The sequence below is a fragment of the Pan paniscus genome, chromosome 15, assembly GCF_029289425.2.
Source record: "Pan paniscus chromosome 15, NHGRI_mPanPan1-v2.0_pri, whole genome shotgun sequence".
NCBI classification, from domain to species: Eukaryota; Metazoa; Chordata; class Mammalia; order Primates; family Hominidae; genus Pan; species Pan paniscus.
The window spans coordinates 105,749,224-105,773,592 of NC_073264.2; the positions used below are offsets into that span (position 1 = coordinate 105,749,224).

A 24,369-nucleotide genomic window follows, 5' to 3' on the forward strand; every position below is an offset into this window, starting at 1 on the left:
TGCCTGTGGCCACGGGGTCGCCTGCTCTACCTTCAGCCTCAGTTTCTCCCTTGTAAAGGGGACATACAGCTCCTTGGGAGCCATGAGCTTGGGCCACTACTTGTGAAGCGCAGAGGGAGCTGGAGCACAGAGGCCTCAGTCAGGCACGTGCTGCTGCCGTGGTCCACGTGGGAGGTCACGTGCAGCCCCGCAGTGGTGCTGGGTGGGCCCTGCACCTTCAGGGCCTCCCTGGTGCACCCCGGGGTCTGTGAGGCCAGCTCGCTGCCTTTCCAGCTCATCCACCCCATTTCTCTGCTCCAGCCCTTCCCCAGGGCTCCTGCACTCAGCCCCTCCAACCCCAGCTTGGCGAGCTGCCCCTTCTGTCCTGCTCCCACTGCCACCCCCAGCACCAGCCCCTCCCAGCGCCCCTGAGCCCTATGGGACTCCTGCCCTGCCCCTAGCCACACCTCAGCCGCAGGCCCTGCCTGGACATCACTCACGGTTGGTCCTGGGGCCACAGCGCACTGGACACAGGGTTCAAGTGTGCTACATGAACAGTGACAGGATCTGTGCAGCAAAGGGGGGTCCCCGCATCCCCAGAAAGCCCCTCCTGCCCTCAGCCTCCCCAATACCTTCAGCAGGAAGGTGTGTGCAGGGTCTCTGGAGGCTGCCACCCTCCCACCCACAGCAGCCGTCCTGCCTCGGGGCGGCCGGAGCCAGCACGGGGAAGCTGACGCGTCACAGGGCGGCTTTCAAACAGGATCATAGCGAGAACGCCGCATAAAAGCTCTAAATAAACCCCAAAAAGGAAAATGGGACTGTTTTACCACTGAATCAATTCACCTCTAATTTTAATGCTCTGAAAAGTATTTTCTCTTAATGACTCCATTATTTTATCGTATGGTGAGCAATAAACTCCCTCCCCACGTTTGCCAGACAGCCTCAGCCTCTCGGGTGTCCGCCAGGCAGGGAATCCTTTATAGGTGGCTCTGCACACACACAGCACTTGGCTTTCGTTTAGTGGTGATTTTATAGAAGATTCCCCCATTTCGTGTAATATAAAGCCTAGAACTTAATTAGCCACCGTCAGCTCCTCGGGCTGCTATGGAGTGGGTGTGTTCATGCACCCGCAGACCACACACCATGACAAAGTCGCCGACCGTCTCAAGGCAGCGTCCCTGTGGCTGGCATGGGCAACATGCCCCAAACATGAAGCACTCAGGACCCCAGAGGGCTCCTGGCCTCCCACCTGGCAAGTGGGTGCAGGTTATTAATCCCCAGCTCCCTGATGGCTCTCCCACCGGGACACACACATCCCTCACAAGCAAACGTGATTCCCAGCAGGGAGCTGGCGGTCTCGGGAATGACCTCCATGTGGGCTCCTGGGGAAGCCCAGGCGACTGTGCAAACCCCGCTGGCGAGGGTGCCGCCCTCCACGGTTTTCCAGGCCCCAGGGTGGGCGCATGTGCCGGCTCACGGTGGGTCTGCTCCAACTCCAGTGGGAAGAAGAGATGCCGAGGATGCAGCAGCACCATATGTGGGAATGGGGACAGCTGCGGGGGGCTGGGAGCACAAGTGAGGGACAGAGCCAGGGCAGGTGAGGCCAGACGACGGACATGGTGAGCAGGGTCGGACACAGTTCCTCCTACAAGAGCCTGCTTGTGCCCTTTGATCTCCAACATCTCTCCTGGGTGCTCCACATCGAGGCGCCCCCACAGCACATCTGACCCCTCCTCCAGTAAACCTAAATTAGTTCCTTATTGTGCAACCTGGACAACTGTACATGGCCAACATTCAGGGGTCCCAACAAACTGCCTTGTAAATTGGAGGCCAGAGCCTGGCTTCCCTGTGTGGTGCTAGGCGAGGCACTGCAGCTTACACATGACACACACACGGCACACATGCAGCACACACACAGCACACACGCAGCACACACATGCCCCTGCTGCTCCCGCCTGACGCTGGCCACTTACCTCACACGCCTTCTCCCCCAGACAGAAGAGCAAGGGAGGTGGGAGGGTAAGGGGGAGACTTGAGTAACCTCACAGTACCCTAGATGCTAGGAGAACAGGTACCTGTGGGCCGGGCGCGTGTGCACACCTGCCTGGGCATGACACAGCTGTGGGGTGTGTACGCAGGGCTCACATGTGGGGCCCAGAAATCTCCCTGCGTACTCAGATACCTCGTTCAATATCTGTAGCACGAGGGGCACTCCTGCAGGGGTCTGGGGCAATTCTTGGCCTAAGTGGCTATTTGCAGACTCCCCTCTCCCCACAGGCCTGGAGGAGTCGCAGAGTGGCTTTGTAACAGTGCGTTCTCCCTGCGTTCACCCCAGTGGGTTCTACAGGCTGGGCCTTGTCAAAGTGACGGGCAGGCGCTGGGCACTGGTGACAAAGGCAGTGGCAGCACTTGGCCACACTCAGCCTCTGGGGGCCCCGGACGTGCATACGTCGCGGTCCTCCCCTTATGAGCGAGGAGACACCATGGCCGCATGCACCTCGCGTGCCGGGGAACTGGGAGAGTGGGGCTCACATGCGCATCTGCCCACCTCTGCTGAAGCCTGGGGCCACACAAAGCCTCTCGGGGTCAGAGCTTGCTGGGGCCCCGTGGCGGACGTGAGACAGAGAGAGAAGGTGTGTGTGTGCACACGTGTGAGACTCGTTGTGCCTGGTTGTGCACGTGACTGCGTGCGTATGAAACACAGACAGGCGTCGGTCCAGCGGAATTTCTGTGGCACACTTGAGCTGCGTGTAGCCCCCTGCTTCTGACTGTACAAAGACCTCACGCTCTCATCCGAGACCGGAAAGCTGTGGACGGGGTTGGTGGCTCCTCTGGGAGCTAAGCTCCACCTCCCACTCCTCAGTCTGACCCTGGCCTCCCTCCCCAGCCCTCCCCAGCCCTCCCTCTCTCGGTTTTGTTTTGTTTTTTCCTATCCCCACACTCCTCTCCTGCAGCCCTGGCTTCAGGCCCCTCCCCAGCAGAAGCTGCAGCAGCCCCGGTGCAGTGGTGGGATGGGCCTGGCCGGACTTTCCAGTGTCCACTGTCCTATGCCCCCTGCCTGGCGCCCCAGCCTGGCCCCTCGTGCCCACCCAGTGCTGGGTAGAGAGGCCCCGTCGTGAGCCCATCACTGCTGCCGCCAGAGGCTACTCGGGCCCAGCTCCTCAGAGGGTTTTTCTCGGGCCCTCTTTTAGTGACTTTCTCTGAACTTCTTGTGGCTGGCTTCATCGTAGGATTGCAGAAAGACCCGAGAGCCCCAGGGAAGGTGGCATTAAATCGCAAGCAATGGCACTTCCGGCATATCCAATCGATTCTGTCGTTCGTAAGAAATGGAAACAGGATGTGGCAAGGAAAAGCCAGTTTCAGGAACAAGGCTTCTCCCCTCGGGCTCTGGAAAGGGCAGGGAAAGGCTCTGTTGGCCCATGCAGCGGCCCCTGGAGTCCAGGCCCAAGATCCCAACCCCCGGCCACAGGACACGGTCAACAGGTCCCTGCCTGGCTGCCCCACCTCTGGGAGCCCTCCTGCCACCCCGGCTGGCCTCCTGCGGGCTCTGAGCAAGGTCAGGCCCTGGGAACGAGGGAGGGGCCACTCCTGAGTCCCCAAGGCCCTGGGCTGAGTGGACCCCACCAAGCCTCCTTGGCCCTGCCCAGCTTCCTCCACTCAGAGCTGCTGGTGCATGTGCCCCAGAACGGGGCAAGGGGGAGGCAGGCACTGCCCCGCAGAGGAGTCTCACCCATCCCTTCCCTCTGTGTCCCAAGACAGGGCCTTGGCTGCTGCCCAGGGTGTCTTGCAGCAGCCCCTCCCCCAGCCAGCCTGTCCCTCAATGCTCTCCAGCAGGCACAGGACCAGAGAGCCACAAGCTGTGTGCCCACCCTGCACACCCACCCACACCCCTCCCCCCATACCTCCTGGTCCTCGAGCCTATGCTTCCCACAGGCTCCTACCTGGTCATCCAGGCCAGCTGCCATGGCCCAGGAGCCTGCATCCATCCTTCCCTCAGCCACAGTGACACCCAAGGCGGTGCTCACAGCTCATCCCTGCCCTCAGGGCCACCCGAGGGGTCACCAGTGCCACAGCCAGTCATGTTATGTTGCACTGACTTCCCCAGCCAAATGCCTGGGGACCGGGGCCAGAGTTTTTCCTCCATTGTCCATTAATCATGGTTACCATTGTTGCATGGGTTCCTGGAGGTCTGGACCACCTGCCACGTGACGTACTAAGCATGACGTCACGAATGTAGCTGATCAGCATCATTTTCCGCAGACCAGGAGTGTCCCAGAGCACTGGATTGCAAGAGTAGCAAGAAAGTGCCAGTGGCTGGAGCACTGCTGTCTCTCACAGGCAGCTGGGTGGGCCCCTCTCTACTGAGGTGGTTGAGAAGGACACACTTGCTAGACACACCGCACACACCCAGGGCCAGAGGATGTGGTGACTCGGTTCAGTCGAGGTACTGCATCCGGCGGCGCATTTTCCATGTGGGCTGACTCTGCGTTGGGTTGGGTTCATCCATCACCATCGGCCATGATGCTGCTGGTTTTTGTGGACCATATGGGTGAACAGAGTGGGAACAGTGGGGACATTGGGACTGACCATCCCTGTATCTTTTGAGTCTTTGGGGATGGTCCTAATTTCTGCAGATGCTCAGGATGTGTGGAATGACTCTCTTGGCCAGGGTCTTAGAAGCTTCCACTTGTTCGTTTGGGTTTTTTTCCTGCCAAAATGGCTCATAATCATTAGGTCAAGGAACCAATGGGCAGGCTCTGCCAACTGCAGAGTACAGGCAGCCCCTTCCCTTAGGCACGAGAGGCTGAGGGTCCCAGGGTCACTGCAGGGCAGGCTTGCCTCCAGGTCTCCGGGAGCCCTTACTCTACCCACAGCGGGGTTCTGGGTCCCCTGATATCACTGCCAGCTCAGAGCCTGTACCCACAGCTCTCAAAAGATCAGGAGAGTCTCCTGCCCAGCATATAGTTTCTCTGGGCCCTGGACACTGACTTCTGCCCTTTCAGGCCAGCTGCTCCTGACACGGTGGAAACATCAGGAGAAGCTGCCCTCCCCAGTGGGCTGGAGGGCTCCAGGCGGCAACAGGGAGGGCAGCACCAGTGACGGGCACACCTGGGCTGAGGGAACTTTGGGCACCCAGGCTCTGGGCCACTCAGTCACTGCCAGGTGGGCACCCACGTGAACCAGAACTGTGTGCCTGCCCGGCCAGCCCAACCTTGCCGCTTTCACAAGGAGGCACACAGTAGCCCCTCAGAATCTGCCACGGCCCTGCAAGGAGAGGATTCCCCTGGGGCAGGAGGCAGCAGCTCTCGGCCAGGCACTGACTGCCCAAGGTCGCAGGGCCAGGACAGGGTGTGGGTGGGGCCCTCCCTCCCCCGGTTCTGATGCCAAGCTCTTCCCAGTGTCCTGTGCCTGTGCCCCATGTCCCAGCAGCTGTGTGCAGGGGAGTCATGATCAAGGGCGGCACCCAGTCCCCTGGCTCTGAGCCCACTCCGTAAGCTGCCGCCTCACGGCCCGGCAAGGAGCTTCCCCCTACAGAGCCCCTGTCCTTATCTGCCAATGAGGCCAGGCCTGGGGCTCAGGAGGCGGTGGGGAGGGAAGAGGAGCTAAGCCCTGTGAGGAGCTAAGCCGTTGCACACAAGTATGCATTCTGCCCATCTAGCGCTTGGAGAGCATGGTTAATGGAAAGACCCAACTCCGTAGAACACGGAGCTTTCTTCTGAGCCAATATGAGTGACGGTGGCCCAGGAAAAAGTGCACACACCCAGGGAGCCCTGAGTGGGGGGTCCTGAGGCAGCCAGACACCAGCTCTGCTTCCCACCCACCTTAGTGTGACAGAATTGCAGGCAGTCATAGTTCAAGGAGCTTCTACATTGGGTCAGCCCAGAAAGGCAGGGTGTCTTGAAGCAGGGGGCTGACAGGTCGTCAGCGGGGCCAGAGATTCTTTCATTTGCAATTAGTTAAAGAAGTAAAGCTTTGTCTATAAATGTGCAGTCATCAGAAAGGAATGTTTTCAGTGAAGATTAAGAAGTCTTTTAACCGATACACCAGGTCACAGTGGCGTGTGGGGTGCATGACTTGACCCTGGGCTGGCGGCCTTCGGTCCTGTTTATAATTCGAGTCTTAGGGTCACAGTCCTCTGATCACTAGGTTAACGTCACTACTGGTCAGCCCTGCCTGAACTCCCGCAGGGAAGGGGGAGAGCGAGGCACGTCTGCCCTCCTGTCCCATCATGACTGGGAACTCAGTTGTTCCGGTTTCTCTGGAGTCCCTTTGGCCAAGAGGGGCCTGTTCAGTCGGTTGGGGCCTTAGGGTTTTATTTTTATTTTACAGCACGCAGCACTTTTGCACACGGACAGCGTGGCCCGCACAGTTCTGAGCACATGTCCACAGATGTGTGGCTTGCCTGCGCCCCAGAGAATGCACGCTTCTGGTGTGAGAATGAGGCTGTGTGTGACGTGTGAATGCTCAGCCCCGGCCGGCCGCAGCCAGGTCCCTGCGGTGGGTCCTCAGGCCCGGAGACCAGGGATGGCGCCCACAGTGGGAACCTGGGCTGACCGGCTGCCCCCGGGGCCCACGCCTGCAGTCGCCCCACTGAAGCCCAGACAGACCCCCACACGGCCTCGCCTCAGAGCCCAGAACCTTCAGCAGGTCAGGCGGGGTGGTGGAAGGATCTCCCGGCCCCTCCAGCCAGCCCCTAAGATGCTGCTGGAAAAACAGCTGTGGCAGGCAGCTCGGGGGGCCCCGGCTCGGTTATGGCTTATGTACGGCCCCCCGAGCCAACTGGCTTTCAGGGAGGGACCAACTTCATAGATAAAATTTGTCATCGTAACGATGGCTCCTGTAGAGGAAAAAGGACTTTTACAGCCTCTTGGAGGTCATGAATAATGGAGGAGGAGGAAAGGGGCCGCTTTGGTTAGCGTTCCGTGGGGCCCAGAGGCCCCCATTATCTCAGCTGATGGGAGCGGGGGGTGCCCCAGCAGCCTATGGTTCTCACTCGTGGAGACCAGTGTGGTCATCACCCAGGGCCCCCGCCACACTCAGGGCTGGGGGCAGTGCCCATGCGTCCTGGATTCTTAATAAGGGCTCTGACTTGGCGACGGGGTGACCGTACATGGCCCTGTCAAAGGGCCCTGCCTCAGTCTGAGAATGACAAGCTGCAGGCTCCATGGTAGGGGCCTGGACCTCCCACTCCAGGCCGTGACCTGGGGCAGGACTCTAGCTGTATCCGCAAGCCGGAAGAGCAGCATCTCTCCAGGAAGCCGTATGTCAGGGGCCAGTGAGCAGACACAGGGGCCAGAGCATCACAGGTCACCCCCATATGCCCAGAGTCCGCTCCCCCGTCCTCCCACCTCCCTCCCCACCTGTGGTCTGTGGGGCCCTGAAGAGTCCCCAAAGGCAAAAATCCTCCTTTGCTTGCCTCCAGTGATGGGGAACTCACTACCTTACTGTCGGCTGTTCCTCCCATGGATAGCTCTGCCTGGTGGGAGTTCCCCCCACCAGCCCCTGCGCAGAGCAGCCTGTGCCTGTGGAGCCCCAGCCCAGGTTCCGGCTCTCACCCAGAGCATGCGTCAGCCCCTCTAACCCCAAACCCACACTCCTCCCTCATTTCCCTCATTTCCTCTCCTCTTCTCCTGGACCCCACCCTCAGGCTTCACTCCCACCAACCCCCAGGGTGCCTGGGCCAAGCCCACCTGTGACCACCACGTGGCAAGTCCTGTGAGGACTTCACTCCTTGTCCCTCCTGACCTAGCACTGGCTCTGAGTGTGCCAGTGGCAAAGACCTGCTCATGCGGCCTCCACCGGCCCTGGACTCACCCACCACCGCCACCCCTGCCTGCCCTCTCCCGTAGTCCTCTCCAGGGCCCTCTCACCGTGGTCATGGTTTATGGTTCATGACCCCATCAGCCACCGTCCCCACCCAGCTGGAGACCCTCAACCAAGCCCTCTCAGGGGGTTTCCTGTGGTCATGAAGCAGCTGACGACCCACTGCAGAGACGAGAGCTACAAAGACGCGTTCCCACTGTAGCAGAGGGAGCTGGGATCAGGACAGCCTCAGCTGCATTTTCACTGCCCCAGAGGGAGCTGGGCTCAGGACAGCCTCAGCTGGGTGTTTTCACTGCCACAGAGGGAGCTGGGCTCAGGACGGCCTTAGCTGGGCGTTCCCACGACAGCAGAGGGAGCTGGGATCAGGACAGCCTCAGCCGGGCGTTCCTCCTGCTGCAGAGGGAGCTGGGTTCAGGACAGCCTCAGCTGGGTGTTCCCACTACAGCAGAGAGAGCTGGGCTCAGGACAGCCTCAGCTGGGTGTTTTCACTGCCACAGAGGGAGCTGGGCTCAGGATAGCCTCAGCTGACAGGGGTGCAGCCCTGAGCCCCGGAGACGCCCGGAGAACCTTTGGACCCATTTCCACCACAAGCCCTGGTGCTGCAGTCGGCACAGGCTGCACGAATTTCCCCCCAGGCTGTATGCCAGACAGGGGAAGGGCCAGCCTCCAGGCCTCTGCGCAAGAGGGCCACGGCCAACTCCCACCCCCTGGGCCAACGCTGGCCTCTCTTGTGCCTGGGGTCCTTCTACTTCAACCAGCTGTGGACCCCACCCCCGTCTCCCCCACCCACTGGCCCTTTCTTCTCTGGCCCAGGTCAGCCTAGGGCCTCCACACCCTCCAGCCCCACCCCCGACCCTGCCTGGAGCCATGTATGAGGCCATGCTGAGGCCCAGGGCTCTCCGCACTCCAGCCAGACCGTGGTCCAGGGAGGGCTGGGAGTCTAGGCCAGCACCACGTGGCCATGACCAGAGTAGCCACAATCTCCAGCCCCTGCAGCCTCCACTCCCACGTGCCGCCCTACTCCACCCCCGCCGCCTTCCAGGACCACCCCAAGGAAATAGCCCAGCCCAGCCAGCTCGCTGGACTTTCCCAGCGCTCAGGAGTGCCCAGCCACTGGACATGCTCCGCCCTCCCGCTGAATGACAGCTGGCCTCAGTTGCTGTGTCCCCGGGGCACTGCTCAGGGTGGGTGCACCACAAAGATCTGGGGAGGGTGGGGCATCCGATCATTCCCAGCTCCCGGGGAGAGATGAGAGTGTGGCGGAGGTCACCTGGCTGAACAGTGACAGAGCCGAGCCCAAACCTGGGCACCACGTCGTTGGCACCACTGCCCGTGGGCACATGTGCCCACCTGCCGGCTGCAGGCAGGCCTGACACAACTGGGCTCTTCCCTGGCACTGCCTGGCACAGGCACTGGGGACCCTCTGCGGACCCGGCAGCTCAGCACTCCCCTGGGCCAGCCTTATCTTGCCCTGCAGAGCCCAGGCTGGAGTGAGGCACAATGGATGGAGGTGAGGAGGGTGCAGTCGAGCCCTATCAGATAAGGCCGGAAATATGACCCTGCTGGGACCTGAGCCCCGAGCCGAGCCATCAGCTCACTGATAAATTACCCAGAGCGAATGTCCACAGGGTCAGCCCGCATCGCCTTTCCAGGGAGCACAGAGAGGGGGCGGCACCCAAGGTCTGTGGGCTGACCGTTCCCTCCCCTCTGTCAACGAGAAGGGTCAGGAAGGAGTTGTCCCGGAGCCCCCCGACCTCGGGCAGTGCAGCCTGACCTCTGAAATCTGGGAGGAGCAGCTCCAGCCCTGGGAAGCCAAGGAGAAGCACCCAGATCGGGCAAAGGCGGGAGAGGGTCTTGTCTGGCTACAGGACCTCACTCTTCCCAGGAAGCCAGACTGCCAGCAGGACCACCCAGCCTTCCTCAGTGCTGTCCCTGGAACAAGCGTCAGCGAGCCAAGGCCCTCCTGCCAATCTGGCCCACCCCGTTTGTGTAGACACAGAGCGCACTGTGTGCCATATGGCCCTCTAAGAGAAAAGTTTGCTCCCCCGTGCCCTGTACTGAAGACGGCAGTGAGGGGAGGGCCGGTCTGCTGAACCCCATCCCAGTGGCTGCGTTGCGCATGCTCTGACGGTGGGTTCCAGGACTCTGTGTCCATGCAGCCCCACGGCTGGCCCTGAGCAGTCACCCTCTGTGCACACTGTCCCCCAGCCTGGCACACCCTGGGCTCCCAGGGGTCCTGTAGCTTTACCCAAGGGAGATGCACCCCCATTCCTAATGGAGAAACACAGGTCTCTCCACACCTCCTCCAGCAGTCCCCTCAAACAGGTCAAAGCCCCACAAACCAGGCAGGGGTCTGCCCACATGTGGTGGTGCCCTGCGCCAGTGATGCCCTCACCAGCCTCTTTCAGACCTGCCTTTACGTGCACCAGCAGACGGGGGGGGCGGCTGGCGAGGATGGGCCGCCAAGCCTGAGCCAGGCTACCACCTCCGGGCTGTGTGACTCTGGACAGGGTGCCTCAACTCTCTGAGCTGCACTTTCACCTAAAAATGAGGGGCAGACTCAGCAGCGCCAGGCAGGGCAGTTGGACGCCCACCCAGGACAGACCCTGAGAAAGGCTGATCCCTCGCCCCTGCCTTCACTCACTGACCCATACATTGCCCCTTCCTGCCAGGGCAATATCGAGGGTCGGCCAGTGTGCCCCAAAATGGCAGCTTGGGACCCATTCTTTGCCTCTCCCTCTGGCAACCCCAGGTCAGGACTCGCAGGGGCACAGGGGCCTGGGGCAGGGCGGGCACTCTCGCCACCGCGGAGGCCCCATGCTGGGTCAGGGTCTTATCGGAGGCTGGACTCTGTGATCACCTCACCTCCCGCAGCCCCACAGTGCCCTCCCTCTCCCACTCTGCCCCGAATTCCAATCCACAGGTTTTTCCAAGAGCTGCACAGCTCTGGAATTGACCTGGGAGGGGGCACATTTGGGCCGGGAGGGGTAGGAACAGCAGCAAACTCTGGTTTTATCTGAAATCGTGGTCTGTTGTCCACCGGGGGCCTGGGAAACAGCCACCCCCTTCTGCTCCGGGGCCAGCGGCCTGTCCTCGGGTTCACTGCTATTTCTGCCAAAGGGGAGAGGTAATTATAGCCTGGCCGCTGCCAGCTGGCCCAGCTTTGCGATCCAGCAGAGAGGGCTGGAGACGGGACGAAGGCCACAACAGACCCGGCCCTGCCAGCGGGCGGTGGCGCCTCCAGATCAGAGCCCTCGGGAAGGAGGCCTGGGCGGGCCTGGCCCGTTCACCTGTGTGCCCTGCAGTTCTGCCCGAGGCTCAACTCTCAAGGGCCTGAGAGGGGTGCTGCCGGCCAAGAGGGTCCAGGACCTCACTGGACTGTGCCCCACAGGGAGATCCCGAAGAGCCTGTTTCTGTCCCTTGGGGAGCCAGGAGGGAACCAGGTGAGTTCCAGCCCCAGGGAGAGGGGGCTCACTTCCTGCTAGGGTGTGAAGATGCCAGAGCGGAGAGATTGCCAAACGCAGGTGCAGGTGGGGAACCTGCCCCAGTTGGGCAGCAGGTGTGGGCAGAGACTGGGCAGAGCACACACTGATGACCCTGAGTGACCTGGACAAGCTCCAGGGTGGCCACCCTTCCCCCTTCTCCTGGGACTGATGGTTTCCCTAAAACGGAGACAGTCCCAGGCCGGCCCTGTGTCCACACTGAGGCCAGGCCGCCTCTGGGGGAAGCAGGGAACACGGCCACTTCAAACCTAGCAGCGGGGGTGCTCCTGGCCACACAGGAGCTTCCAAAGGGCACCTGATGTTGTGCGAAACAGCCTGGGCAGTGGGAGAAGGGGCTGCACTCTCAGGGGAATGCAGGCAGCCGTGCCAGGCATGAACCCAACCAGCCTTCCCCGAAGGGCCTTGGTGGGGGGCATCCTCCAAGGGCAAGTCTACGCAGGCCCAGCCTAGCAGGAATGGATTCGTTACTCCAGTAACTGAAGCCTAGTTCTCAGTGTTTGGGAATCCCTGAGAACTGGCTCTTTTCTGAGCCGTCAGTCAGAAGGAATCCCTGTCCTGCCCTGTGTGGCCATGGGACCCCCACACAGCACTGGACGCCATTTCTTGGGCACTACTGAGCTTTGCAGTGCCCTGGACAGTTGGCAAACAGCCCCCATTCCACATATGGGAGGAAGGGCCTGGGGGGTCCCCCGCCCTGTCTGTCTGGAGCTCTCGAGGCCTAGGGTGGCCCCTGCACCCAGCAGATGAGCAGCCATCACCCGGTACTGCTGCTACCTCGAGCCCTAACTGCACCTCGGGATGTGAGGGCCCATCTAGGCATGGAGAGGGGCCTCAGGGGGCCACCAGGCAGCTCCTGCTCCTGTTCCTGCCCGGTAGGGCCTGCAGGCACCTGAGCAAGCCCAGCGGGTGGTCAGCCCAGCCAGGGGCCTCCCCACAAGTTCTCCCTCTTACTTAAGTCGAGAACGCATGTTGTCTGGGGAGCCGCCAGCGTGGTTCCAGTGGTGAGCGTTGGGCTGGGAGCCGAGGCTTTTCCCAGGAGCCCAGCCACCCCGCCTGGCCGTGTTCTGCCTCCGCCCTGCAGAGGAAAGGCCAGCGAGGCAGTGTCCATGGTCCCAGTCTTCTTCCACTGGAAGAAGGCACAACCTGCATCTGCAGCCCCAGGGCCATTGGGTTAGGCCTGTGGCCAAACTACTAAGGTGCTGGGAGACTGAGGAGGCCCGGCTCCACCTGGGGCCACCAAGCCCGTGGTTGACGGCCTCCCCATGGACCAGGCTGTCCCGAGAGCAGCAAGTCAGCCGGGGCCCTCAGGGCCGCTGAGGCCACTGCTCAGTGTCACCGTAATGGAAACTTCTCAGCTGGTTGTGAGCTGCAACAGCTCTGGTTCACACCCTGCGACAGCGAGGCTGTGACCGCCAGTGGATCTCGGAGCTGATCAGGCGGGTGAGCCACCCTGGAGGAACAGCACCAGCAGGAGCCCAGGTGGGCAGAGAGAGAGAGAGAGAGTGTATGTATGTGTGTGTGTGTAAGTGGTGGGGGTGGGGGCTGTGAGTCTCCAGCTTCTCCCAGGGAGGTCTCTGGCTTCCAGGAGCCTGGCCCCCTGTCTCCAGCTCCCAAGTGAGTTGCCCTGGGGGAGGCTGCACCTGGAACAGGGAAGCAGGGAGCCCGGCCCCAGCCTGCACTCGCTCAGGCCCCGGGACCCTCTGCCCCTGGAAGGCTGTGAGGCTGCCGTGTGAACGGGCGCAGTGCCAGGCGAGGGGTGAGCCGGGAGTGTGGGGCCGCATGCTCAGAGCTGAGGAAGGGCCCTCCCATGTGGGGTGGGTGCCAGGAGTGTGGGGCTGCACGCTCAGAGCCGAGGAAGGGCAGTGCCAGGCGAGGGGTGAGCTGGGAGTGTGGGGCCACATGCTCAGAGCTGAGGAAGGGCCCTCCCATGTGGGGTGGGTGCCGGGAGTGTGGGGCTGCATGCTCGGAGCCGAGGAAGGACCTCCCATGTGGGGTGGGTGGGATGTCAGGATTTCTCACGAGCCAGCTGCTGCATGGGGGGCCCTGCCCGCCCCGAGGAACCCTCAGGGAGGACAGAGAAACATCAGGAGGTGGGCTGTGGGCGAAAGGGCGGGCGGCACGGGGCAGGCAGAGGCAGCAGCCTGGGAGGAGGCGGGAAGCCGGCGGGCAGCGTCCTGGAGGACGGGGCAGGAGTGGGAGGGAGCAGCAGTGGCTGGGCCCCAGAGCTTGGCATTATCCAAGCCACTGAACCAGGCAAGAACCACTGGCCCGCCCCCACGCCCCACTGCAGGCTGGTCTCGAGGGGGAGGGACTCGGCACTGCCACGGCCGCTGGGCTCCATCAGTGCCCTCACGTCTCTCAACAGCTTCAAGATGAGGTGGGGTCTTTGGGGTACTGGGCTAGACCCCCAAAGACTGTTGGAGGGTCACACCCCAGACCAAGGTCCTGGGCCTCAGCCCTCATGGCCCCACCTCCCACCAGCAGTACGGGCCGGTCATGCCCACAACTGGGAGCTCCAGGCCCTGACTCCCGCCTCTGTCCCAACCCAGGCTCTGAAACCTGGTAGGCTGTTCTCCCTCTCTGGGCCTCAGTTTCCCCTGCGCCAGGGAGCTCGGTGCCCCCTCTCAGTAGAGGAGCTGGTAAGAACCCCCCCAGCCCCCCAGCACCAAGGGAGGCGCCATGGGGTTCCTGTTCCCAGAGTGGGGGTAGAGTCCCCTTGGGTGGACACGCCCTCCCCAGCAGCGGGCCTAGCGGGACACTTACAGGTCCAGGCTCTGAAGCTATTTTCCGCCCTTTATCTCCCATCTGTCACGAGGCCTCCAGTTACACACTGTCCCTGCCAGAGGCCCCAGGCCTCCCCGCCCCCACCTGCCGAGCATGCCAGAGCCACTCCTTCCCTGCTTCCACTGGGGAAAATGAGGCCCAGGGAGGTCACACCACTTACCCGAGGTCACAGAGCCAAAGAAGGACAGAGCCCAGGACTTGAGCCAGACCTCTCTTCCAGAAGGGGAAGCATGAAGCCCAGTTAGGGAGGGGATGGCAGGGCTCAGGGAGGCTGTCTGGGAGCAGAGCATGGCCCACGTGAAGGTGCATCTCTGGAGAGGGGGCCTCAGGGCTCAGGGAGGCTGTCTGGGAGCAGAGCGTGGCCCAGGGGAAGGTGCACCTCTGGAGAGGGGACCGCGGAGCTCAGGGAGGCTGTCTGGGAGCAGAGCGTGGCCCAGGGGAAGGTGCACCTCTGGAGAGGGGGCCTCAGGGCTCAGGGAGGCTGCCTGGGAGCAGAGCGTGGCCCAGGGGAAGGTGCATCTCTGGAGAGGGGGCCTCAGGGCTCAGGGAGGCTGCCTGGGAGCAGAGCGTGGCCCAGGGGAAGGTGCATCTCTGGAGAGGGGGCCTCAGGGCTCAGGGAGGCTGCCTGGGAGCAGAGCGTGGCCCAGGGGAAGGTGCATCTCTGGAGAGGGGGCCTCAGGGCTCAGGGAGGCTGCCTGGGAGCAGAGCGTGGCCCAGGGGAAGGTGCACCTCTGGAGAGGGGACCTCAGGGCTCAGGGAGGCTGCCTGGGAGCAGAGCGTGGCCCAGGGGAAGGTGCACCTCTGGAGAGGGGGCCTCAGGGCTCAGGGAGGCTGCCTGGGAGCAGAGCGTGGCCCAGGGGAAGGTGCACCTCTGGAGAGGGGGCCTCAGGGCTCAGGGAGGCTGCCTGGGAGCAGAGCGTGGCCCAGGGGAAGGTGCACCTCTGGAGAGGGGGCCTCAGGGCTCAGGGAGGCTGCCTGGGAGCAGAGCGTGGCCCAGGGGAAGGTGCACCTCTGGAGAGGGGGCCTCAGGGCTCAGGGAGGCTGCCTGGGAGCAGAGCGTGGCCCAGGGGAAGGTGCACCTCTGGAGAGGGGGCCTCAGGGCTCAGGGAGGCTGCCTGGGAGCAGAGCGTGGCCCAGGGGAAGGTGCACCTCTGGAGAGGGGGCCTCAGGGCTCAGGGAGGCTGCCTGGGAGCAGAGCGTGGCCCAGGGGAAGGTGCACCTCTGGAGAGGGGGCCTCAGGGCTCAGGGAGGCTGCCTGGGAGCAGAGCGTGGCCCAGGGGAAGGTGCACCTCTGGAGAGGGGACCTCAGGGCTCCCGGAGGGGAGGTGTCATCCCATAGGAAGTCCTGACTGTCCAGACACAGCCAGAGCCACCTGAGCTCTGTTCCTGGGCACATTCCCTCCCCGAGTGATGCCAACAGTGGCTGATGGCACAGAGCACAGGCTTGGTGCAGACTCGGGTCTGTGCACTGACTCCCACCCTCATGCGAGCCCGCAGAGGCTGCTGCTCTCCTCACCCCCATTTCACAGCTGAGCAGACCAAGGCCCAGGCAGATTAGGAGACTTGCCTAAGGTCACACGTGGTCACACAAGGTGCTCTGGAGCCCACACCCGAAGAGGGGGAGGTGCTGTGCCGTAGGAAGTCCTGGCTGTCCACACTCCGCCAGAGCTCTGTGCCCCAGAAGGCGAAGTCGCGTCCTCCCCACGTTATGCTGCTCAGCAACAGATGGTTAATGCCACAGCCAGGCACCCTCACAAACACACTGCCCACGCCTGCACATTCACATACACTCTACACACACACACATTCACCCACACATACGCAGATACACTCACACACACACACACACGGGCACATGCATGGACACCCACACACGTGCACATTCACATGCACGCACACAAATACAAGTACACATATGCACACATAGCCACACATCCATGCACAGATTCACACACACAGACACCCCACACATGCACACTCACGCCCTCTGACACACGTGCCCACTCTCACACTTGCACACTCAGGGGAATACTCACACATGTGTGCACTCACACACGTGCACACACACATTGTTGTCCCACCACCCCTTGGACAGACCCCAGGCCAGGGAGGGGTGAATAGCGAGAGCTGCTGGCAGGAGCTGGGGGAGACTGCGTCCAGCCCTGCATCCCTGCGTGACTCCATCGGCCCAAGCCTCTCCAGGCCTGTTTCCCCATGAGGAGTGAACCTGGCTGGGCCCCCTGGAATGCTGCCGCAGGGTCGCCTGGCAAGGGGCTGTGGCCCTGGGCACGCCAGCCAGCCCCAGGCCGTGCAGCCCCAGGAAATGACCCCGAATGCACAAGCCTCCTTCCGCCGGGCAGTGGGAGAGCCCGGGCTCTGGGTCCAAGAGGTCACTGGGGGGCTCTGCTCCACCCCCAACCCCACCCTGGGCCTTAGCAGAGTTTCTATCCCACCCAAGGTGGAAACTGAGTCAAGGGCATCCAGAGAGCCCCTCCAGCCCCAGCCCTGCTACGGACAGGCGGTCAAGGTTGCCCTGCCAGGCAGCATCCCCAAAACACCAGGACAGGCCTGGCACTCTGTGGCTTCCCTAACCCTGGGGATCACGCAGAGCCCACATTCCAGGTGACCTGGCCCCAGGAGACGGGGCCCCAGCTCAGCTGGGCCTGCAAGCACAACCTCTCCCACAGCCACTCTCTGAGAGCAGGTCCTGAAGATAAGCCGCCCCTCCCCGCCACCCCCCTGGATGGCCGGCTCCTGCCACAACCCTATTTGCAATAAAAACCTGATCCGGCGATAGCAGAAAATTGCTCTCTCTTTTGAAATAATTGAACCCGTCCAGACAGTGTCCTCCCAGACATCATTAACAGGGCACTCTGCTTGTCTGCAGTATTTATGCCCACTTGGGGAGGTGGTCACGGCCACCCTGTTATCTCCTGTAGAGGACGGCACACGGCTGCTGGAGTCACTGCCGTATCCACCCAAACCACTCCTCCCACAGGCCTGCCCTGAACCTCTGAGGCACCCATCCCTTTGGGGGACCCTGGAGGAGTTATCCTTGAGGATCATGTAGGCCCCTCACTCTCACCCTCCCCCTTCTCAGCCCTTGGGGGCAGGGTCCTTGGAGGACCATGGGGAGCCAGGGAAGCATCTCAGGAAATGCAAACACCTGCCCTGTGAGGGGCAGGGGCGGCAGTACCCTCCAAGGACTCCAGAGCAGGGGAGAACCTGAAGGGCAGCAGGAGGCCCCCACACTGCCCCCTATCCAGCTGGGAGCAGGGCAGGGAGGACCTGGCCTGGCATCAGCTCCCAGGGAAGCCCCAGCCCCCTCTGGCCTCAGTTTCCCGACCTGAAGCAAGAGAGGCAGGCTCATCACCCCCAGAGCCCTTGAAAGGCAGACACCTGCACCTGCACAGATGCCTGGTAGGCACTGCACCCCTCTGTAGGGAGGAGTGCCCAAAAGTCAAGAACCCTGCCAAGGCTGTGAGAGAAAATTCACACTTGCAGGGCTCCACCAGTGAGCACGAATGAGAAGAGCACAGCCTCTGCTGCCAAAGACACGGGGGTGGAGGCAAGGAGGCGCCATTCACAGCCAGGAAGCAACCAGCAGAGGAGGGGACAGAGAGACAGAGATAGAGGTAGAGAGATAGAGAGAGAATCAGAGAGAGGCAGGGGGACAGAGACAGACACAGGGAGATAGAGACAGAATCAGAGAGAGGCAGGGGGTACAGAGAGATGGAGACAGAGAGATAGAGACACAGAATCGGGGGGGTGCGGTGCAGAGAGAGACACAGAGAGAGAGTGTGAGCCGTGCTGAGGGGTGGGCCCCCAGGAGCCCAGGGGCGCCCCACCAGCACCAGCCCAAAAAGGTGGGCATGGCCCTCTGGGAAGCCTTTCTGTGGGCCCGGTCTCAGAGCCCTGACAATTCCCAGTCCCCAGCCCCAGGGCTTCCTGCTACCAAAAGGAGACAAAGCGAAGATGTTTCTTGCAGCCTTATCCATGACCTCCAAACATTGCAAACGACAATACTAAAATGCCACCCTCATGAATACCCAATCATCGAGGGTGACTTTCAGTGACGGGACCTCGGCCCAGTGGAATATTATGCAGCTATTAAAGATGATCATTATGAAGACCGTGGCAGCAAAGGAAATTGCTTGCGATGGCATTTCTGAATGAGCAGGGAACAGGATTTACCTGCACTGAGGACACCACAGAGGAAAAGTGGTGTCTGCTCAACAGCGTGGCCGGTCGCAGGCCCGGGAAGCCAGCCTGGCTTCCAGGGAAGAATTTTCTCCTCCTCTTATTTTCATTCCTCTGAGGGCCACTTGTGCAGTAAATAATAAATAACGTCTCTGCTTATCTTAGGACCATGTTCCAGTAAATGAGGACTGCAGCAGGAGCCGTGAGCCCTGACTCCCGGCCAGAGACACGACGTCAGACCAGAAAGAATGAGGAGGCCGCGTGGGGCCCGCGGGTGTGCAGGGCAGAGAGGGTAAGGCGGGCTGCCGGGACACAGCTTCTGCAAGCTGGCCTTCCACTGGGGGCTGGAGGCGGCAGGGAGCAACAGACGTGGAAAGGCCGTCCTCCACCCCAGGAATCAGGGGGTGATAGGAGGAGGGCAGGGGGATCACTGTGGGCTGGGGGGAGCAGCGGGGGGCAATGGGTGCCTTGAAGGATTTGGTCTGGCAGAGGGGGTTGGAGGTCTCCAGGTGGGGCACAGCTTGGCAGAAGAAGTGGGAGCCATGGAGGGCTGTGGAAGAGGCAGCCCAGGGAGGAGGGTGTTGGAGGAGGGAAGAGGGTGGAGAGAGGAGGACAGGTCAAGACTGTCACCAAAGGTCAGTGTTAGGGTTAGGGGCCCAGACCTCAGACCCTGAGGCTCCATCCAGCCTCTGAGGCACTGCCAGGCTGGGGCATGCCACAGGCACAGCAGGAGCTGGGCCAGACTCAGCATGCGCAGGCCTCACGCCCTCGTGGGGCAGCCTCGCCAGACGCTGAGCAGCAGGCTGTGTGTAGCGAGCAATGCCCCAGCCAGGAACAACCTCAGAGCTCGCCCGGCTCCCAGGGTGCCTCAGCCCCAGTTGTCACCATGTCACAGACAAGGATGCTGAGGTTCACAGCAGCCTGAAACTCACACTCCATCTTCCAGACTCAGGCTGGGCCCATACACATGAGCAGACCAGCACGGAAAGGGCCCAGGTAGGCAAATGTGTCAGAGCTGCCCCCGCCTGCAGCCTGGGAGGCTCGGCCCCAGGGAAAAGGAGGCCGAGGCCACCAACCAGCCCTCCTCACGGCCCTGGCCCGGCCCCTGCCCCATGGAGCTTGCAAACTCTGGCCCCTTAGCCAGAGCCCCTCTGCCATTGCAGCCCCCTCCCCCTGTCCACACGTCCTGGGGACCCTGTCCAGCAGCCTGCATCCGAGACAGCGGGCAGACGAAGAGAGGTTCAGAGCGGACTTGCGTGAAGAGACGGGGGCAGGAGGGGCTCCTGTCTTGCCTGGGCCCCTGAGGCTGAGTCTGGCTGCCCTGCAGTCCCTGACCAGGAGCTGCCCCTAACCCTACAGGAAGTGACAGGCCCAGCATAGCGCACCAGCCAGGACAGGGTACAGGTTCCAGGACGGTGCTGCTGGGCCCCACACGGCTCAGACCTGGGTCCCGCCGGCCTCCCGCCGGGGACTCACCAGTCTGCTTCCCGCCCCCGCACCAGGAGGACAACAGGAAGTGCCCCCACTCCATCCTGAAACGGAGCCGGCCGGAGCACCACCGCCCAGAGGCCAAGCCCCAGAGGACCTCGAGGCGCGTGCGGTTCCGAGAACCCCCAGCGGTGACCGTCCACTGTAAGAGGGCACCCGCAGCAAGCAGCTGGGAGAGGGTGGAGTCAGGCAGAGGGAGGCAGGGATGCCGGCCACACCCACACAGCCCAGGACATGGGGGCGCCGTGGCCACCTGCCTTCAGTGGCACAACCCCAGTAAGACCTGGGCCCCTGGGGTCATCTGGACACACAGTCCCAGTCCGTGAAACAGCAACTGGAGGAGAACATGAGGGCAGATTCTCAAATCATGACTGTCCCCTTGAGGAAGCGTCAGGACCGGCTGGGCCTGGGTCTCTCACTGATGAATAGTCTCAGGGTCCTTCGGGGGTGCAGGGTGAGATGAGAGGGCGGGGGCGCCCGATGGACTGAGGCAGGTGCCCCCAGCTGACTCTCCATTCTCTTTCCCAGACATTGCTGACAAGAACGCCACGGCCACTGTCAGGGGTGAGTTCTGAGCCCACATCCCTGTGCCCCACTGCCCCCTCCGTGGGTGCACCCACCCTCACTCCCTCCCCGAGGGAGGTGTCACAGGGCCAGGGCCTCTAAGGAGTCCCCAGTTGGGGGGCTCTTGTTGCAAGGAGACCCCAAGAGGCTAGGGAGGGGCCATGGGCAGGGACAGAGTGGAATCTCCCCATCCCTTCCCCACCAGCCCCAGTCCTCCAGGGAAGGGTCGCGCTGGCTGGCGCTGACCCTGCCTGCCCTCTGGCCGCAGTGCCCGGCCGGCCCAGGCCACACGGCGGCTCCCTGCTCCTGCAGTTGTGTGTGTGCGTCCTGCTTGTGCTGGCCCTGGGCCTATACTGCGGCCGGGCCAAGCCCGTGGCAACGGCACTGGAGGACCTGCGGGCCCGGCTCCTCGGGCTTGTCCTGCACCTGCGGCACGTGGCCCTCACCTGCTGGCGCGGCCTCCTGCGGCTCTGACGGGCAGGACGGGCAGGGCTTCCAGGAGAGCTCAAGCACTCCAGGGGCTCCGAGACAGCCTGAGCCCTGGCCCTGCTGCTTGGTGAATCACGGGGGCCAAAAGGGGCTGCTGCCTGAGGGCTGACTAGGAAAAGGGGGACCCCGTGGCATGAGATCGGACACGGGGGGCACAGCGGGCGGCCCCGCCACACTAGTCAGCACAGCCCTCCTGTCTCCTGTGTTGGGTCCATGTGAGATTTTATTAGAAAGAGGATTCGACTGCTAACAGTTGAGGCTCCCCAGGCTCACCCAAAGACCACTCCCTCGTCCCAGCAGGAACTCCTGCTGCTGCTAGGGCCTGGCCCGGCCATCGCCGTGTGCACCCTCCTGAGGAAGGGGACACACTGACTGTGTTCGAGGGGCTGCTCGGAGGAGGCAAACCCAGCCTTTTGCGATTATGGCTTCTGGGGAATCCAGACCTCGAAACCCCACGGGGAGGGAAGGGTCTGGTTAAGGTGGGTCCCTTTGATGTGAGGTGCCATCCTCTGAGCCCAGGTCTGACCCCCTGCCCAGCCCCGTGAGTCTGGAGAGGCCCCAGGGAAGGACCCCTCATTGGGGGCGGCTTCAGGTGTAGAAGCCGAGGGGACAGCAAGGGGCCCAGACACCCCCGACCTTCAGAACAGCCATCTGTGCCCAGCTCTGCAGGCCAGGCACACCCAGCCGAGCCCGGGGCCAGCCAGCACCACCCACCAGCTGGGGCCTGTGGGTCCCGGAGACCGTCTGTGGTTGTGGCTTTGTCGCCGGATTGCAGAGCTGAAGGGAGCCCTGTGGGTGACAAATACCAGGGGCCTCTCCAGACCCTACGTAGGGGGAGGGCTGAACAAAGCAGGGAGGCCCACGGTTAGACACCAGGCAGAACTGCCCAGGAGAGACACAGGGACAATCAGACCAGCGTCCTCGAGGTTAGCCTGAGGCGGGTGGGCACGGCCGACGATCCATCCGGTGGTTCCTCTCTGTTTGTCCCACCACTTAACTGGGGGACACTGTTCTATTAAAACACACCGTGGCTTCCTTCAGTCTTGGTGTCTTTATAGAAATGAGAGAAACCAGAACCGATTTGCTAAGGAATCGGCCTCAGTGGCCAAAGCGGATGTCCTGGGCGCCTGGAACCTCCCCATCTCCTGCAGGCCTGGGAGTGGATGTGTCCGCTCGGGCAGGGGCTGACCAAGCCCCTGGGTCTTGAGGGATGCCCGGCCGGCTCCCTTCGCCCTGCAGTCAGGGTGTGTCCCTGCAACTCCAGGTGCCAGGGAACAGGCGAAGTGGTCTCCAGGGTCGCTTCCAGCTTTGGAATCCAGGGAGCCCAGAGTTGCGGGTGGAGGTAACAAAACGGGCTGTTTCCAGAAGGGACCATGATGGGGGCTCCCCCGGGGACCCTCCAGCATCTCTCCCCAGGCCCAGCCCATCCCACCCCACCCCAGGAAGGAGGATGGGCAGGTTCCTGCCCCATATTCTGGATGCAGAAGCAGTGGCTCCCAGAGGTTGGGTCTCTCAGGGCAGTCACAGGCCCAGGCTCAGCCCTGTGTGCTTGGGACACCCCTCCAGCCCCGGTTCTGATGGGGGACGCCGCCCAGGCCGATCTCCCCCAGCCGCTGCTGTCTGTCCACTGCAAAGGCAACGCAAGGATGTGCCTGGCTTTGCGGGGTCCCACGCTACGACCTCAGGTGTTTTTGAATAAACATTGCTCAAAGATGGGCACCACACCCCCAAGAGATCCTTCGAAATGGATCCTCCCACCTGGGGAAGCCACTAGAAAATGTACAGAGAGGAAGGCAGAACCTCGGGAAGGCCAACTTCTAATTCCTAAAAGCTTCGGACACGAAAGGCTCAAAGCCTGAGCACACTGTGTGTGACCCACAAATTACAGACAGTTAGAACCACGAGCCAGGCCAGCCGAAGGCGGAGAGGGCAGACAGAAGCCCCACATGCTCCTCCTCATCCCTGTTGGAGACTCGGGTGCTTTTGTTTTTATTTCGATTTTGAGGAATAGACACATGTAAGCTTAAGGATCTTTACTTTCAGTTTAGCCAGAGTGGAATTAGAACAGGGATATCATTAACAGCCAGCCAGGACAGAAGCGAAGGCGTCTCAGAAGCAACTTGGTGGACCCGCCTCAGGAACCCCGGGTCATGCCTGCACTTCCCACCTTCCTGTCTGGGGAGAGGCCCAATCCCCTGAGGGACCCTGGAGAGCCCACGACCAGGGCCCCCAGCCCCTGCCCAGCACACTGCAGGCCCAGCTGCCCCTTCCCAGGGCGATGTGTCTGGGCTCCGGGGACAGCCCAGTCCAGGGTGGGTCTATGTCTGCATGCAGCCGAGGATTTCCGTCACCCTGGCCATGGGGCTGTTCCACACCTGCTCCTGGGATCCAGCAGTGCAGCCCCCAAGAACAGACCCAACCGGGGACAACCCTCAGGTTCCAGAAGCCACCCCTGCCTCCTGCCCCTCCTTCAGGGCCCTAGATGGCTGTGGCCTGGATCAGGGCTGGGCAGAGGGTGAGGCAGGAGCCACCCCACCTTCTGCTGGGGACACAGACAAGGAGCTCTCCGGACTGGAAAGAGTCCCCATGTCCAGTGGGTCAGGGCTGGAAGGGGAGACAGGGGACCCCATCAGCTTAGGGGGCATCGGATTCTGTCCAAACCCCTTCCCTCGAGGACCTGGCTGCCAGCTGGAAACTCAGCTGGTCCCCAAGGCCAGAGCCCCCTTGAGCTCCCAGAGCCTCGATCCCCCTGGACTTGACACCCCCGATGGGCACCTGCCAGCCTCACTCCCGGGACCCAGGATGATGCCCCCACCAGGACCCTCCACGTGGACCCAGGCACGTGGCCTCCAAGAGGCTGGTGCCCAGCCACCCAGAGACACAAGCCAGCTGCTGATGGTGGACAGGGTGGGTCACGAACTCAGGGAGCCAGGGGCTCGCCTCTCCCCGGGAAGGTGGGCGCAGCAGCAGGCAGCACTTGGCAGCACTCGAGCCAAGAAACGGACAGCCCCTCATCGAGCCCCGGGTGGGGAGGCCCCCCGCCCCTGCCCCCGCCCCCGCCCCCGCCCCGGAACGAGTCCTCTGGAGGTGGAACCTGGGCTTTCCTGAGGGGCAGGGTCCACAGCCAAGCAGCCCCCTACGCTGGGGTCCCAGGTTCACATCCCAGCTCCTCCACTTGCCTCTGCGGGGCCTCAGCACACAGACTCTGCAGAATGGGAAGGCAGCTCCCTCCTTTCTCAGGTGGATGCTGGGCATGGGAGCCCATGGGAGGGGCAGAGGGGCTGTCCACACAGCACCCACGGCTCCCATCACGCACACAATGCTCACACGCACAGGTGTGCACATGCTCACATGCAACACACGCACATTCACATGCACTTACGCACATGCTGCACACACTGCAGACACACCTGCCTAGACACTCACACCTACACACTCCTCCTCACACTCACATACATGCACAGTCATGTCACAGGTAGTCACACCCTCACACTCACATCCTCCCAGGCACACTCACAATCAAGCCTTCACACGCACA

The 24,369-nt window shown here is 62.3% G+C and overlaps 1 protein-coding gene across 2 annotated transcripts; it reads left to right on the forward strand.

Annotated features, from left to right (window-relative positions):
• The first annotated feature begins 12,069 nt into the window (after positions 1 to 12,069).
• C15H14orf180 (chromosome 15 C14orf180 homolog) lies at positions 12,070 to 22,714 on the forward strand. 2 transcript variants are annotated; one of them, XM_034938267.2, is made up of 5 exons: positions 12,070 to 12,785; positions 18,456 to 18,582; positions 19,793 to 19,922; positions 20,307 to 20,342; positions 20,611 to 22,714. In XM_034938267.2, the coding sequence occupies exons 2-5, from the start codon at positions 18,472 to 18,474 to the stop codon at positions 20,814 to 20,816; spliced, it is 483 nt and encodes a 160-aa protein (XP_034794158.1). In that variant the 5' UTR covers positions 12,070 to 12,785; positions 18,456 to 18,471; the 3' UTR covers positions 20,817 to 22,714. The 2 variants fall into 2 exon arrangements, with proteins under 2 accessions (XP_034794158.1, XP_054954046.1); XM_055098071.1 differs by having other exon boundaries at positions 20,655 to 22,714.
• Positions 22,715 to 24,369: the final 1,655 nt, after the last annotated feature.